General features: G+C 44.2%; 1 protein-coding gene across 3 annotated transcripts; it reads right to left on the minus strand.

The window, feature by feature from the left end:
* Window positions 1-5491: 5491 nt before the first annotated feature.
* gprc5c (G protein-coupled receptor, class C, group 5, member C) lies at window positions 5492-13165 on the minus strand. 3 transcript variants are annotated; one of them, XM_026314679.1, is made up of 5 exons: window positions 12865-13160; window positions 9861-10873; window positions 8319-8419; window positions 7420-7554; window positions 5492-6588 (listed from the first exon to the last, which is right to left on the minus strand). In XM_026314679.1, exons 1-5 carry the CDS (start codon window positions 13092-13094, stop codon window positions 6556-6558), a joined length of 1512 nt encoding a protein of 503 aa, XP_026170464.1. In that variant the 5' UTR covers window positions 13095-13160; the 3' UTR covers window positions 5492-6555. The 3 variants fall into 3 exon arrangements, with proteins under 3 accessions (XP_026170464.1, XP_026170466.1, XP_026170465.1); XM_026314681.2 differs by lacking the exon at window positions 12865-13160 and adding an exon at window positions 11226-11954; XM_026314680.1 differs by lacking the exon at window positions 7420-7554 and having other exon boundaries at window positions 12865-13165.
* Window positions 13166-16542: the final 3377 nt, after the last annotated feature.

The following is a 16542-nucleotide window of genomic DNA, read 5'->3' on the forward strand; positions in this document are numbered from 1 at the left end:
GGGCCAGCAGGTGTGTGGTGTTATCTCACCAGCAGCCCTGCTCACTATGTGACTTTACCACAGTCATGCCTCATTTGACTCCAGACCTTTATTGAAAAACTTATTCAGCTTCATTGAACACGCACTAAAAAGGATGTGGACATTTCTTTCCATTTAAACAGAGGGACAACAAACAGTCTCAAACTATAGAGGGTAGATTTGTAGAGAGAGAATAGAATGAACAAAGACTTGAGGTTTAATAGCCTGATGATAATGGTTATATCATTTTCACAATAGATTCCAGTCCACAGAGGTTTTTGTCACCATGAGGAGTGTCTGATGGCTCAGATTTCACCTAAATGCAAGGAGCACTTTATTCTCTGCATGTATTGGCATCATCACGTGGATGTAATGAAGCTGTGACCAGGTTCAGGTTATTTCTACTAATAGGCATATCACAAATGTACAAGGGAAAGAAAACAGACAATAATACACTAATACAGGTGCAAAAAAACAAACTTTGCCCACTGTTTGGTGCTGGTGCAACACTGTGGTATTACAACTTTTACTTAAGCAACAGATCCAAATTCTTTCTCTACCTCTGACTGTGTGTTACCCAGGGATAGTTACCCTACAGGGATTAAACTAACAGGTTCACAGGAGAAAATGCTTATTTATTCATATATCATAACAAAAGGGCTTAAGTAGTTTGTGGTTGAGATGATCTGGCAGTTCAGAGAATTTCTGAACTTGTCAGACATGTGAGCACTGAGGGGTCTGGTTTCTCCCAGCCTTCCTCACAAGCACTTACCCACTGGTGAGTTAGTTTTTTCTCAAACACCTTTAGCTGGGGAAATCCTGGACATGTGCTGTAACTCTAGCAGGCATTTCCTAAGGGGCCATCAGCTCACGGACTGGGGGAAGCTGGATCAAATCGACCACATAAACAAATAGTTTTTTAATAGAGTTGCTAGTTTCACATGACCCTGTGGGTCCCAAAGTACAGGCTGGAAGCTCCTGTGGGTTCTACAGAAATTCCTGGAGGAACTCATTACGTTACTCTATGGGTGTTTGCAATATGGTATATATCAGAAAGGCTAGCTCGCTAATAGCTGCATATTGTACTGTGCACAGTTATGTAACATTGCATTATGTCATAATTAAAGGTATAGTCCAATATTTTATGTTTGTATGCACAAAAGGTCTGGCCGTGTTTCTAAAAACTAAACTACTCTGCAAGAGTTCCCAGGAATGCACATCAAAGAATTAGTGTCTCTGATAACGAAGCTTCTTTTTTATTTGTGGATCTGTGAGGATGAGCTCAGAATCTGACAGCCTGCGGTAAAAACACAGCAGGGAGGTGCTCCTCTGCTCAGGTGTCCTTCCTCAAGGTCTTCCTGGCTGGCTCACAGCACCAGCTTTGTCCTGAGCGTACAAAGACCACAGTGTTCATGTACCCGGAGCGTCCAGCAGCCGTGCCTCTTCCCAAACCGACAAGTCAGTGACACCTCAAATGGCAGCTGGTCAGAATCAGCAGAAACAGGTTTATGTATGTTTATGTTTCTGAACATCGGAGACTTTGATTCAGTTTTGCTTAGAAAGTAATATCCTTTGTGTTTGACTGATTTGAGCACTTATATTTTCCCACATCATCATATTTTGAGAAGAACTCAAACTTCAGTTAAAGACCTTCAAGAAATAGTGAACAATAAAACATCTGAATGTAAAAAGCACATGTGATGTTTAAAATAATTCTAAACATTGGTAAAAGAAGATCACATTTGACTGTGTATAAAGCAGCCTGCCTACACATGCGCTCCGATGATTCAAACCACATAGAAACTGTAACTACATATAAGTCTAACAGTGCAGATCTACCCTCACAGCCTTAGCAGCTGATAATCCTAATGACCATAATACAACGAAGGCTTTTCCCTCAGAGGACACACCAGGAACAAGGCAAACAAGGGAGTCATCAGAGGAAGAGACTAATTAAACACAAACAAGCAGGGAACTATTCCAGGAAAAACTACAAGAGCCACAAAGAAAAACCTGCAGTGGTTCAGTGGTTTTCAGTCTCAGAATGAAGACAACAAGAAATAGATACTGTTAATTATAGAGGTAACAAATCAAACCTGTAATGACTTGGGGTGATGTAGAAGATGAAGGACAAGGTAAACCCCAGTTCAAACCAAACTAGGCTGCATTATTTTGCAGTGAAACTGACCTTAATGCCAACTTTTAATGTTAAATCATGCAACCGCAGAATCAGTGCTGAGTGAATTACCTGTGTTTACCTCAAACCCAGATCAGGTCAAAGTGCTGGTAAATCATTTTTTAGTTGGTTGCCAAGGTCACATGAAGGTCTGTGATGGTTGAGTAGCTGCAAAGGAAAAGGCCTGAATGCACAGTGTGTGTCTGTGTGGTAGGTGAAGGTGTAATTAACCAATCAGTGACCCCGGATATTAACACCTCAGTCACTAAACACCTTCATTGCTCCTGCTTTTTGCACAGTTCAGTAGCAGCAGGACATGAGAAGCTGTTACTGAACCATAGACTCAGTTTACTTTCTGGAATCATAAAGCAGTTTTGCATAAACGTGCATTGGACGGCTGTAAGCCTGGACCTTGGCTCCTGATGTGAACAATGGCTGCAGTTTGTTGAGGCATGGGGGCGGGGCCTTTATGGTTTGGACAGGGTGGTGGGGCTGTTGACAGAAGTGCTTTGACTTGGGCTGCGAAGTGCCAGAACCTTGAGCTCAGGTTTTGCTGCCAACTACGCTGGACTGGGTTTATCAGTCAGCACCAAACTGGGACAAACACACAAAGCCAAATGCATTCATGGACAATAACTGCAGTACTATGTTTTGAGCGAGTTAGTATAAAGCTGCACTGATAAATATATATTTTCCATTAACAAGAGATTAAATCAGTACCTGCAATGTGGAAGTTTCTTGTAGTAACCACTCTCAAATATCCGTGGTTCCCCTGACCTCAGAAGCACAAGGCTCGTTGTGTTGGTTGTTTTCATCAACCTCATTTCCAGCCACTACAGGAACCTGTTTGTAGCAGAACAGCTTTAAGAAATCCACTGTCCTCTACCTGCTTAGCAGCAAACAGCAGACACACACAGTCGGAGACGGGTTAGTGAACATAGTCGATCATTTAACGGCCAAAGAGCCAGATTTCCCTCAGGAGTCAGTGTTTGAATCGGTTATCCGACTTCATAACACACCATCTTTTGTGTTTCACTGTGGACACGACCTGTGCTGCTGCACATTATGACCTGTGCGCTGACAGAACCTGAGTGAAGGCTCCACTGCAGCTTCGTGTCATCGTTGTGTTCAGGCTGTTCCTTGCAGCTCAGCTGAACACTGTTTGCATGTTAGAAACTGAATGGACAAACCAGTCTGCGCCCTGGACACCTGCACTATCAGCAGGATGCAGGTCCTGACTGCTGGCACCAATTATCTCACAGTGAGATGCCTCTCACACTCCTGACGCTGCTGTTCCACAACACTGTGCTGCCTTCATGTTCCCCTGGATACACATCTTCATCCTCCACATATCAGACAACATGCCCAGGCTCACAGGCTTATACAGTCTCAGCTTCCAGTCCGGTTTTCAACCCTGCACATATTTTAATCACAATCAGACAAATACATTATCATCAAAAAATGTCTTCACACATTTGAATCATATTTCTGCTTTTGTACAGTTTTTACTGGCAAATCTACAGACTTTCCAAATATATTCTGCATTGTACTATTGTATCGTTGGTCTGTGAGCACATGAAAACAGTTTAGAAATGGCTGCACGATGAACTGGCCCTATAAACAACGAAGAACATATAAAAATTATAATAATTTTTTGCACTAAAAGTTAACTAATGATTTAAAAAGCTGAGTGTTAGAGGATAATACAGGTAATAATACGTAGTTGAATATTCTACCTGAGTCTGTGTGTTAGTGAGTTCACCAGCAGAGACTCTCTCTCTCCCTGGGATCCAGCAGCAGGTTGGATTGTGAAAGATGTTCTCATGAGTCTTTTGTCCAGCTGGAAGGATAAAATGTTTGCTCAGGGTGAAACCAGCGTTTAAATGTTTGCACAGGCTGCGCTGGTCATTGCTGTGGTCTGCACAGCGGATTTTAGATGTTCCAGCAAACACGAACAGCTAAGTGAAGCCTCACACATGACATTTTGTATCTAAATGGTGTTTCTGCTCTACACAAACAGATCACCTTTCCACCTGTGAGATCATCCAAACAACTGCTGCTGCACACCAGGTTAAAAACACAAGGTTCTGAATCGCAGACTAACATGACAAAGGCTGAGGTGACAAATGCTTCAGCCATCGACTTAATCGGTTATTAGAACTTTGTACTTTGCAAAGTGGCAGGAAAGAGCGAGTGAACTCTTTTATCCTCTAAGTTAGAACAAACACAATCCATTTAAACAAGAACCCACAGATCACATTCACAGTAGCTTGGAGAATAAAAGTTAAACCTGGAGTCCAGTCAATGACAGCAGACTGGACGTGTGACCTAGAGCTTCTGTGGCTCATAAAAACACTGGTTGATCTGCTGAACCACATTTAAAAATCAGGTTAGTTGAGTCGGGTATTGATTTGGAGACATGGAGGATTTGGGATCACGAGGAACGCAACGTAACCTCAACGAGGCCTGAAACAAAGTGTTGAACATTAGCCATGTTGTTATTACCTTCTGCGTAATATACTGAGGACATTATGCAAATGTAGTTTGATAAATCCACAGAAAAAGACTAAGCATTTTGCATAATATATTTATCTCACTATATGTCTTATGTGGCTACACAACAGAGGCTTTGCAGAAATGTACTGCTCCATTTATTATGCAGACATGAGAATCTCTGATAAAGACATGTGGAGCAGAGCCTGCTGCTTAAAATAGACCTGGGATGTCGCCTTGTGCCTCCTCCTCAGCAGACCTGGAGGTTATCAGGCCACAGCAGTTGGATCGGTAATAAATCACAAGTTTACTGCAGCAACAGCCTGAGCCTGAGAAACACAAAGCATGAGGAGGTGCAGTGGAGATCTGTGTGCTCAAAGGGATCCATGTTAGGTTGCATAACCTCGGGCAGCAACAAATAGGGTTCTAACTATAAGTAACTATAGTGTCTACACTACATAATAACTATTGAGCCATCTGTCTGCATGAGTTTATGAACATGAGTGAGTTTTTGCACCTGCTGAGTAACTACAGATCATCTTTTCATTAAATGTTTATTTACACAGGCCACAGCATTAGTTTGTTTTTCCACAAGGTTTCCATCAACCGAGAGTCAGTTTCATTCACTCAGTTTCCCCTGGTGGGTGTGACCTGGACATTCAAAACAAAAAAACAAAAAAAAAAGGCATCATATAGAGCTGAAGGCCCGTCCACCTTTTTCCAGTCCAAGTCTCAAATTAGATTTTCTCTGAGCAGCTTTTTTTCTTAAAGCTGAACCGACACAACGATGTTTCCTGTCAAAACTTAAAATGCGTATTTCTTTATTTCACAGTAAAGTTTGAGAAGCTCCTTATAGATTAATGGAACATTAATGAAAACGATTATGGGAAGCAGCCAAATCAGGTTCCTGTCCTCCCAGCAGCCAGTTCAATATAATAGTACACTACAGTAACTACAACTCCCATGAGGCTTTGGTGGCGCTTCAGGGAGATGTTGCTTGCTTTTGAAAGTTAAAATACTGAAACAGAAAATGTTAAAACGGTAACGACGACACGTTCAAATTTTACTGTCAGCAAAGTAGATACACATTTATCTAAGAACACAAACAGAAAACTAATATTCAGTGTCATTTGTAAAAATAATAAAACAGAAAATGTTTTATACGCTTGAGAAAAGAAGCTAATCACAGACAGGACTTCAAGCTGTCAATTCTCACGATTGTTTGATTGGTAGAAATGAGAGAAAATAATTAAGTAGCACCTATTAGTGCTATAAATACTATTAAATATTCTATCTATACAACACATCCATGCAGTGAAGAACCGTGGCCACATTAACAGTTTTACATTGAAAGTGAACTTTGTCAGTAGGTCTCCGATAATTAAACTCAACTGTACACGCTGAAGTTTCTCTATCACGTGAATTCAATCCTCCTGACACTGTTTCTTTTTCCAGCCTGGGTTGTTTTCATACCAAACAGAGTAGGACATGTTCCTGTAGTGCACGGCCGCATTTTGAGCCAAAGACACTCCCAACATTTAGTCAATGTATTGTCTTCCACTAGTGTGTGCATGGTCAGCACTGTCACTCTTCATTTGTGTGACTGGGTCCAGCAAAGAGCTCACGGCTGCAAAAAGTCTTTGTTTAGCCGGAGAGCCGAGGTTTTCGCTCTCAAATCTGGGCCCTGTGCCGCCTGATGCCCAGAGGCACGTGGGAAACGAGTCAGTGGAACAGAAAGTTTGTTGGGGGCGAGGGTTCCTCTTAGAACCAGCTTCAGGAACCATGCACGACAGCAAACATACAGTCAATGGGTGCAAATTAAAAGACGTGAAGTTATTGTGACAGGCTGTTTACGGAGAATAGCGTGTTCACCACTGAGCTGTCCGATGCAAACCGTTCCCCTGCAGAAGAACAGAGATGGTCGACATGTTAATCAAACTGCATCATAATAACTTTTTAGATGAATTTTAACTTTCTAATATCAAATGCTACTGAAAGCTTGAGTGGCAGCTCAAAAGCTTCTGATTTGTGAAGGGGTGGCAGCTGCAGTCAGGCTGGATTCACGCAGCTACAGAGAGTTTTGTGTTTATTTCCCCCGAATCCCCGATTATCTGTGTCTAAACTAATTAAAATGTCATCCCAACATCACACTATGTTAGAAACTAGTACAATAAAATAAGTAACATTTAGGACATGGCATTTAGCTCAAAACTATACAGTGACAGCTGGAACACACTGACCATATTAATGGACGGGGGAAAGTGGATTAATGCGTCAGTAGGCAGAGACATTTAAATGATCAATACTTGATGTTATGGATCCAAACTGCAGCCATTGTCCTTCACAGATCAGAGATTTTTCAGAGCCACCTTAAAAACTCAGAGGTGAGTCTTGCTACTCGAAGATAAAGCTTTAGACGATGAAAGCTTAGGAAATCCAGAAAAAGTCTACTGCAGTGAGGCCAAACAGAGAAATCAAACCTTTTCCACTAATATTTTCTGCTTTTTAAATTAGAGAGAAGATGGAAGAAGTGCAGAGTGCACTGAGAACAACCCAGATAAGGAGCAGATGTGAAGGACACAGGGCTCAGAGACTGAGCTCCACAAGGTAGACCAAAAAAATCCTAGCGATTCAGAGTCGAGCTGCTCCGACAGGAGCTGAGAGGTCGGCATGCACAGAGGCAGAGCAGCAGAAACGAGAAAGTGACGTCGGGGGTTTGGGGTTTAACCTACGCTATTTCCGTTTGTCTGGGGGTATGCAGGGTTGCCAGACTCAGTGTTTGTGGACGGGGTGCTGCTCCTGCTGTTGAGTCCCGAGTTGGCTGAAGCTCTGGGAATGGACACGTCGTAGCAAAGGTCCACAGGGTGCTGCGTGGAGTCATAACAGGGGCCCAAGATATGAGGGAGGGGATGGATGTTTAATTCAATTAAAACTGAACATTTAGCTTTTTGCACTTTAACATAACTTCAGACCCTCAGACAGTGAAAGATTCACTGGGTGGGTCTTTAATGTCATTGATGAAGTTGTGCCGGCTGCTAATCTTACAGTCACACCAGATAAACAGCCACTTCTCAGTAGAGATCAGACACAAACTGTGTCACAATCAGCTGTGTGGGCTCCTTTAGTGTTAACACTGGATTTATCTCCAATGTTACTCAAAACTGGAACAGCTATAATTTACTTTTAGATTTGTAAAACTATTAATGTGATCATGACCACGGTTTTGCCCAAACACCTTTTTATGACACAGTTTTTTAGGTCACTATAAACTGGATCCACTCCCTGTGACCTTTGGCTCGTACTGTGGCTTATCTGGACTCGCCTGCTGATATCAGATCCACCTCTGATGTAATCAGCTGCAGGGAAGCTGAGGTGATGTTTTAGCGACACTGCAGTTATTCCTGCGTCAGGGATCAGGAATTTATTTTCACTGCAGCTTAAATCTCATTTTCAGTCAAACAGGAATGGACTGAATCCAAGTCCTGCTTAAAGATCCTGCAAAAACCGTCACAGGTTGATTTGGCTACCAAAGCAGTGTGCCTGGAAACAGCTGTTTATCTGCCAGGTCTCTATTTAAGCCAAATATTCAAATAAGCAGCTTTATAAACAAATCACATGCACATATACTCACATTTGCCCCTGCTTTGGTGATGAGAGCCAGCTCAGTGGGCTGGTACACTGAACTACGCAGCTGCCCGGTGTAGCCGCTGTACGGAGACATGGGCTTGGATCCTGTGACGGACAGAGATGAAAAACACCATTATTCCATCGCCCCCCAGCAACGAGCTCTTAAATCTTTATATTACAGTCACTGAAGACACACAGCACTGACCCACCATAACTACACCAGAGGGGTGTCCATCCAAACCAACAGAAAATCTTGTAGTTCTGTTTGAAATGCACATTCATTTTCATTTTCTCCTGAAATTTTATTAAAACCTATTAGTTTTATTTTATTCAAACTTTTATTTCAGCTCTTCCCACTCTTGTTTTATAAAGCAAACCGTCCTCCCCTCAGTCCTCTATGTTTCAGTGACGGGCTCTGCAGGAAGTCCCTGCTCAGGTGCATTTCGGACATGATTTGTTTGCACTTTACGGTCCCTAAAGTCAAATACTGTCCCTCAGATGAAACTGTTGCCACACCTCAGTCGTCATGGAGGCTCCGCAAACAGAAGGTGTGACTTTCTGGTGGGAGTCGAAGGCAGAGTGGGAGTGTTTACTGGGGATGCAGTTTAGACGTAGACACTCATTTAACAGGAATGATTCAGAAAGCATGTTCCCTCTCAGTGACATGTTGGGAAATAAACGGTAATAACTATTTCTGACTTTGTAACCACACCTAACAATACAAGGAAATAACTATCCACTGTCATAAACCCAGATATGAGTGTTTCTATGTCACACAGCAGCTGTGAATTCTCCATTTTAATTATAAAAAACTAAATTTCTGACGTGAGTAAAATCTAATCAACACCTTAAAATCAATACTTGGTTAACTCTACTCAGTTGGTCCTTTAATCCAGTGTTGGTGGTGTGTTTCTTAAATTACTGCACCACAGTGATGCCAGAGGACGGACTCGAGAAAAACAGCATTCTCCCAGCATTCATCAGCATCCACACAACACCCTCCTCATCCTCATCTACAGCAGCAGGAAGGCTACAGACTCCAGGTCTCCTGTTCATTGGGGAGTTTATTTTTTACTGCAACATCGGATCCGGTTCAGCTCAGGACCTAAACAGCATCAGATCAGATTATGCGCCGTCATCACGCAGGAGCACAACCGGCTTTTCGGGACATTTTGCTCCTGCGTGGTTTGGTCTGTTCTGACGGTTTTTCCAAAGTTTTACTCACCATTTATCTCCACAAGGTCATTCAGTAGATTCTCAGTGAAGCAAACATCCTTTTCCAGCACAGAGTGTATGATTCATACCGTGGCTCTTTAAAAACACTCGTTACTCTGTGACTAATGGGTCACATGTTTAGTGAAGAACAAACAAAAAAGATTTTACAATATGCCGACTAGGAAAATATCAGATTTATAGGGAACCATATGTTCCAAGAACCGATTCTTGGAAAACAGAAATGTGCAGGACCAGCTCTAATCTTCTTCCTTTAAACGTACAGGTGCAATACACAACAGTGATGATGTCATCGAGGGCGGAGCCTACGTACCTGGTTTGGGCTCGTCCATAGAGAAAGCCTTGTTTTCCACGAACATGTTCTGGGAGCTCTGTTCCTTCAGGATGGTCTCGTAGCCGACTCCTCTGCTCGGGTACAGGTCTTCACCGAAGACTTCCTGGGCGTCATCCTCGGTGGTCAAACAGCAGATCTCGGGAATGATGTAGATGACGAGGAACAGCCAGGCATTGGCCACCAGCGCGATAGCCAAGGTGGGGTCATCCCATGTGGGGCCTCCGTACTTCCCGTTCCCGTAGACGTACATAACGATCCACGCCACCCAAATTCCCACAGAGAGCAGGCTGGTCACGAGGATGCAGGCACCTTCCCACTTCCACTGCTGGTGATTTCCCGCCATGATGGCCAAGCTCGCCACCACCACAGCCAGGATCAGCGTCATCACGTAGATCAGTGCCATGGCAAAGTCCTGGTTGGCGATGTTGCACGGCGAATTCGTGGCATTGAGCGATCCCTGTGGAGAGCGCACCACTGTGATGATCAGCCACTCTGTGTTGATGATCACCTCCACCAGCCACAGCCCCAACGCCCCCAGACACAAAACCCAAGCCCGGGGGCCACTGTCCCTCCTGACGAGGACGTTCAGCCTCACACACTGCATCAGGAGGCAGGCGAAGCAGCCGCCAAACAGCACCCCGAAGAGGAACCTCCGCGAGGCGCAGGTGGAGAAGTCCTTTTTCACGATGAAGGCGAAGGTGAGACAGAAGAGGCCGGCAGTGCAGACCAGGAAGCCGGCGTGGAGCGCCACCGAGTTCTTGCGTTTCTTGTCGCTGACGAAGGGCAAGCTGGCCAGGAGCGAGATGAAGAGCACGAGGCAGAAGACGATCCCAGCTGCAGCAAACGCTTCCAGCACGATGCCCCACACGACACTCAGGTCACACAGGTTGTAATAGAGGGAGTCCACGTTGGGGCCGCAACCCTGAGGGATGGTGTTGTTGGCCATTGTGAGCAGGACAGACCAGTTGTTGGACCTGTTGTCCAGAGAGAACCTGCTCGGATGGAAAAACAGGGAGAGTGTGAGGCAGGTCTGAAGTGGACAGATCCTAACAAAGAGTCTACGTACGTCACCAGTGCTGGACTGGGATATTTCAGTCTACACCCAGTCGAGTAAATATTACACTCCAGTGAGTCAGTAAACCACACACACAGTAACACACTAAATGAAGCCTTTGTCATGATGTTTGCCTGGAAAATCTGTGATAAAGACACTCAACTGTTATTCACAGCTGAATTCAGCAGCCACCAAAAATGTCAGAGGAATGTCAGACCCGAGACTTTTACCCAACTCTGATGTTAATCATTAACGGGACCAAATACTGTTTCTGTACATCCTGATCACACCTGACGCAGAACTCAGTGTTCTCTGAACAGAGTAAACACAATCAACAGCTCCACAGGGCCGCTCCTCTCTCAGGGCTGGTTTCAGCGACATCAGGGCGTCTCTGGACCGATCAAAGTGCAGAGCTGGATGTTTGTGCTTCTGACGGAGACACAATAAAATTCAGTCTGGAACAAAACTGGTGAACCACCTTCCTTTTCCTCCATGTGCCCAGGTTTGGTTGGGGCACCTCTTTCTTTTAAATCACTGACCGTGGCTTCGCGAGTGTGGTCAGACAAACTAGTGATGTTTTCACTTCAGGGTGTGACGTCTAATGACACACAGGCGTGAAGGTGCTGCAGCACACCCTTCACCTTTACAAGTCATTTTGAGCCCAGTCACAACAGAGAGCTCAAGGTCCAACTGTGGAACAGCATGTTAGAAATCTCTGAAAGCTCAAGGTGGAACATTTACATTCCAGGATGAAAGAAAACAGAAATACATAAAGTAAAAAATGAAGGCAGCAGTTTGGTTCACAAATATCTCAGACACTCAACCAATCAGCAGCTACAACAAACCAAGGACTCAGACTGAGAGACTTTGTGGTTTCTGCTAGATCCATACAAAGAGAACAGCGATGAATCATTTACAGAGACAGCAAATCCTCTGACCTCTGGAGTATTTCATCAAAACCCAGACAGATGCGTGAAATAACGATTTAAACTCATCAATCTGTGTCTCTGCGAGGAGACAAAGTCCAGTCGTCAAGAAAACACCTGAGAAACAAGCTGAACACAGGATCCACTGAGCAGCGTTTGATTATCTTACACTGATCTTCTTATGTAAAAAGGCCTTTACTGTCAAACAACATGAATGAGAAGTTCTTAAAGTGATCAAGCAATGATCAATCATCAATAACTGGGCAAACCACACAGTGATGAAGGTCATGTGATGAAAGGATCTGATTAATTAGCTGACAGATCAGCAGGTTAAATTTGACATTTGACCATTAGGTGCAGCATCAATGTGGTCGGTGTGACCAAAAGCTGCAGAACAGCTTCCACCTTAAACCTGGTGAGATTATTTTGTCAACAAACACTGAGCTGAACTACACACAAACCAGCAGAGTGAAGGGCAAAGGTCACCGAGTCACCAAGCCTGCATGGTTTCCAGCCCACACACAAACGGCTGATGTGTTTTTGCTTTTCTATCCTCATGCTGCAACATGATCCATCCTCAGCAATGGAGGGATCAGTAGCTCATTTTGTCCTGAGGTCCCTGAGGAAAGTCCATCATCAGTCTTTGACCTGACTTAGTCTTTTACCATCCACAGTACAGTACTGGGACCAGTACAAACAGCTTCATCTGAAACTGGACCCTGCGGACACTCCGTCTCCCTGTGCTGATGAAACACGTCACTTTTCACATTTACACCTTAATAATGTTTCACTGGTGTTTCGACATTTTCAACTTCGGGGTTTAAATGACGATGATTTACTTTTCACACAAAGTCAGAACTAAACGGCGCCTCCAACACGGAGTCTGGTTTTTACGCACTTTACTTTAGAAAACAGGACGAAACAGTAAAAGTGAGACCAAGATCGTTAACGTTAAAAACACTGGTGAGCTGGAAGTGTGAGCACCTGGATCAGCAGACCTCACCTGTGAGCTGGTTCTTGGTCTCTACCGGCTCCAAACGGCGCAGGAGACGAATGAATCACGGAGAGCGGAAAAGATCCTGCACAGGAAAGTTTGTGACTCCGTCCAGTCTCACAGAAGAGCCGTCGGACTCGCTGCAGTTTAGAATAAAACCGAAGAAAAACCGAGTGGGAGTCGATTGACGAGCTTTTCCTCACGATGTGCCCGCTGCGCGTCTCTCTCCACACACGCATGCGCGAACGCACATTGGACGTAGTTTGCGGACAATGTGTCACAAAACCCAAACAAGAAATAAGCCTCTTCCTCCTGCCTGACACCCAAGGGTGTTTATCCTGGGCTGAGTACTTTTACTGCGCATTCACCTGATTCACAGACTTAAATAAAATCCAAAAACTAAAATCAATCGGTGCGCAGCGACATCTGGCGGCGAGAGGTGTTACAACCAGCAGCAGCTCAGGGAGGTTCAGCCGCATGAAGGGGGCACCAGAGACCAGAAGACACGAGCTGAAGGCCGGTAAATCCACACTGCAGCTCCATTTCAACCGGTTTGATTCGATAATGAAATCACCTCCTCAGCAGATTTGAAACACCAGTTGATAAGAGGCTGAGTTTCTATAATCACAGCATGTGTCTACACACATTTATTTCTTTTTCTCTATTTCAGCACTTAGAGTTTGACCCTTTAATCCTCTGTCCTGTTTCCTTTGCACTTTGTCTCGATGCTTTTTTTATCTTTTATGTGAACAAACTGAATCATGACATGTGGCACCAGAATAAAGCAGCCCTGTGCTCATTTTAAGGGACTGTTGTTGAAATGAGTGTGAGATTTTCCAAGACGTGGAATTTAGGAATTTTTCCCAGATTTCTGTCTGTGGGGAGCTGTTCTGTTCAGATCAGTATGTTGAAGAGTTTCGTGTGTGAGGTTTTGGTCAATGATTAAAGGACCAGTCCACACAGATAACACCCCCACCCTGCTCCATGTTCCCCCAGCAGACTCTCATTCACACAAGAGCTTGGTTCCGTCCTCTTCCTGAGCTGTGCAGAGGCCTCTTGGCCTGTCCAGATGCTCCTTTTAGCTCTCCATCCTCACTGGGCTGAATTTCTCTCTTCAGTTCACAGATATCTGTTTTCAAACCGTCTGTCGTCACCGCAGTGTCTGATCCTGACCTTTACTTCCACCATGTTTGTTCCTGAGTTTCTGCATTGATCGATTCACCTTCTCCTTCAAACAAGCCCCCAGAGAGACGTTAGAGAAGAACGCTCTGTGATGAAGCCTCCTTCATTGTGCAGCTTTTTAAGGAGAAATCTAATCTGTTCCTTGTGTTTTTCTACATATCACATTTCTACAGGAACCTGAACACAAAGATAGTTTACGGGCAGATGAGGCTCATCCCCAAGCAGGAACTGATTTTATTTTTATACCACATTCACTCACTGTAGAACCAGCAGCACTGTGACACTGGGTAAAACAAACAGTACCTGTCCACTGTTACACTTTTATTTTCTCTTCTCGGTGCTGACACACAGGAGTTTTCCCCTTTGGCAGCAGCACAACATGCATCACTGAACAAAACTGTTTCTGACTTTACATCCAAAGTAACAGCAAATAATTTACATCATGTTCCACGTTTACAGACTTTAAAACTTTCATTTGCTTTAACCCAGTAGCCCTAACAAAGTGTGCAGAACGTTTTACATTATTTCAATACAGAACCAGATAAAATTCAAGAGAACCCAACAGTAAACAAATGTGGGTTCTTTCCTGTTTTTAAGGTCATGATGATAGTTGCAAGAAAAGTCTATTTTTCTTTTTGCTCCAACTTCCTGGAAAATACCAAATTCACACTATTACACAACAATTAGACCTGACAACTTTAAAACACACAATAACCAGGTAGCTCAGAAAAAAACCCCCCCTTTCATTTAGTAATGAGAAGAGGTTAAAGTATTTTTTCACAGTTCTGGTGAAAGCTGTGTACCAGGACACTGGTTATAAAACCAGTTCCTGTGCTGGTTTTTAAATGCATCCCCCAATCTACCTACCTGGTTCAGCTCCACACCTGGATGACAACATAGTTAATTAGTTCAATATGCCAAGTGACCACCGCTCCATCCTTTAGCTGTCAGTGTCCCCACTGAAGCGAACCCCCACTGGGGCCTGTGAGGTGGCGGTGCTAATCACTGCAGCAGTATTACCTGGAACACATGTCCGTTAACGGTGCATAAAGTATGAGCCTCCTGTATTGTGACAAACGCTTCTGATAGGACTCACTTGTCACTCTCTGTGGTGCTGTGTCGTTTCACTTGATGCCGCCTGACACCTGCTGAGCAGCAGCACAGCTGAATAGGAGCCGAGTCAGGGGCCATAAGCTGGTGTTTGAACAGGCACAAAGGACAGGTGGCAGGCGGACTGGGGACGTGTGGCTGCTCCATGTCCTCACACCGCTGCTCCCTAACAGCTCTGCAGCACAGCTCCATTAAACTTTAATCAGACTCATATTATGGCCCGGTGTAAAGTCACGGCCACTACCCGCTCTCTCATACGTCCCTTTGCCACCGTGAGGCAGCAGGAGACACGTTCAGAGAAACGGTTTGTATCTACGTCTGTGTCTGGACTCCGTGAGGAAGCTGACACCGGAACCAGCACTTCCAGTAAGCATGAAGGCCACTGGGGTGAGGCAGCTTGGTTTGGAATCTTTAAACCTGAACAGGTGGCCAGAAAAGGAACAATCCAAACTTTAGGAACAAGATGTGGATATATACTCCACTTAACCCCCCATTGTTCCCTGAGCCAGGCTTTAGAGATGTTTTTGATGATGTAGGGAGACTGAGCTGTTATGGCTGAGCTGTTACTTGCTTACAGCTGACAGAGGCACATTCGCGTCTGAATTCAGTTTCTGGATCCTTAGCTGCAAGATGTTCCACTGTCCTCACTTTCCTCGATGCTCAGCTTTTTGCTGCAAAAGGCTGTGAGTTTTGAGTTTGTCAGAGTTTGTCAGAGCTGGCTGGTTGCAAACAGCTCCCTGCTGCTGCAGATGGAGCTGAGACTGAGCCATGAAACAAATGTGATGTTCAATAAAACCAAAGTACTGAGCTATCGGAGGCCAACAGCTCCCTGAGAGCTGCAGAGTCAAGTGACTCCTTTCACATTAGTCATTTGATCCAGTATTGATCAGCCTCCCGGTTCTGTCCTGTTCTACTGCAGATGTTACCATATTATCACTTTCTTATGCCTAAACTGTTTGTAAAGAAAAGGATTACTCTTTAAGATCATCTATGTGCAACTGCAGCTCAACTATCAATCCAGGTTTAAAGCTAAATTCTGAACATTTGCAGGAAGAAACTGGGTTTTTGATGGTTGCTTTCACAACTGATGTATTTTTGTGCCTGACCCTAGTTTGAGTTGTTTCATTCTTACAGTCCAGGGTATCTGCCTGTCGTTTGGGCACCACAAACAAGTCTGATTAAAACGTTCAACTGAAAACTTTGACATTCTGACAGTGAAATATTTTGGCATGATCTGGTAAAATTAGAGGCTGCATTCATGTGTCACTCTCACCTACTAAGGCTTTACAGTGTTGAAATCTCTGCTGCAGCAGATGGAAATGTACCAGCTGATGTCTGCATGACTGCATGTGTTTGTACATGCACGAGCATCCACCTTCCGAGTGAGTTGGCGTG

This window comes from Mastacembelus armatus, chromosome 19 (genome assembly GCF_900324485.2).
Source record: "Mastacembelus armatus chromosome 19, fMasArm1.2, whole genome shotgun sequence".
Classification (NCBI taxonomy): Eukaryota; Metazoa; Chordata; class Actinopteri; order Synbranchiformes; family Mastacembelidae; genus Mastacembelus; species Mastacembelus armatus.

Bases quoted from the DNA above. Each gene is read 5' to 3' on its own strand.
- gprc5c (XM_026314679.1), bottom strand. From the start codon at position 13,094: ATGCGTGTGTGGAGAGAGACGCGCAGCGGGCACATCGTGAGGAAAAGC. The intron at 7,555-8,318 runs GTGAGTATATGT...GACTCCACGCAG, and splicing joins TCACCAAAGCAGGGGCAAAT to CACCCTGTGGACCTTTGCTA. The intron at 6,589-7,419 runs GTAGGTTAAACC...GTTCTTCTGCAG, and splicing joins CCCAGACAAACGGAAATAGC to GGGAACGGTTTGCATCGGAC.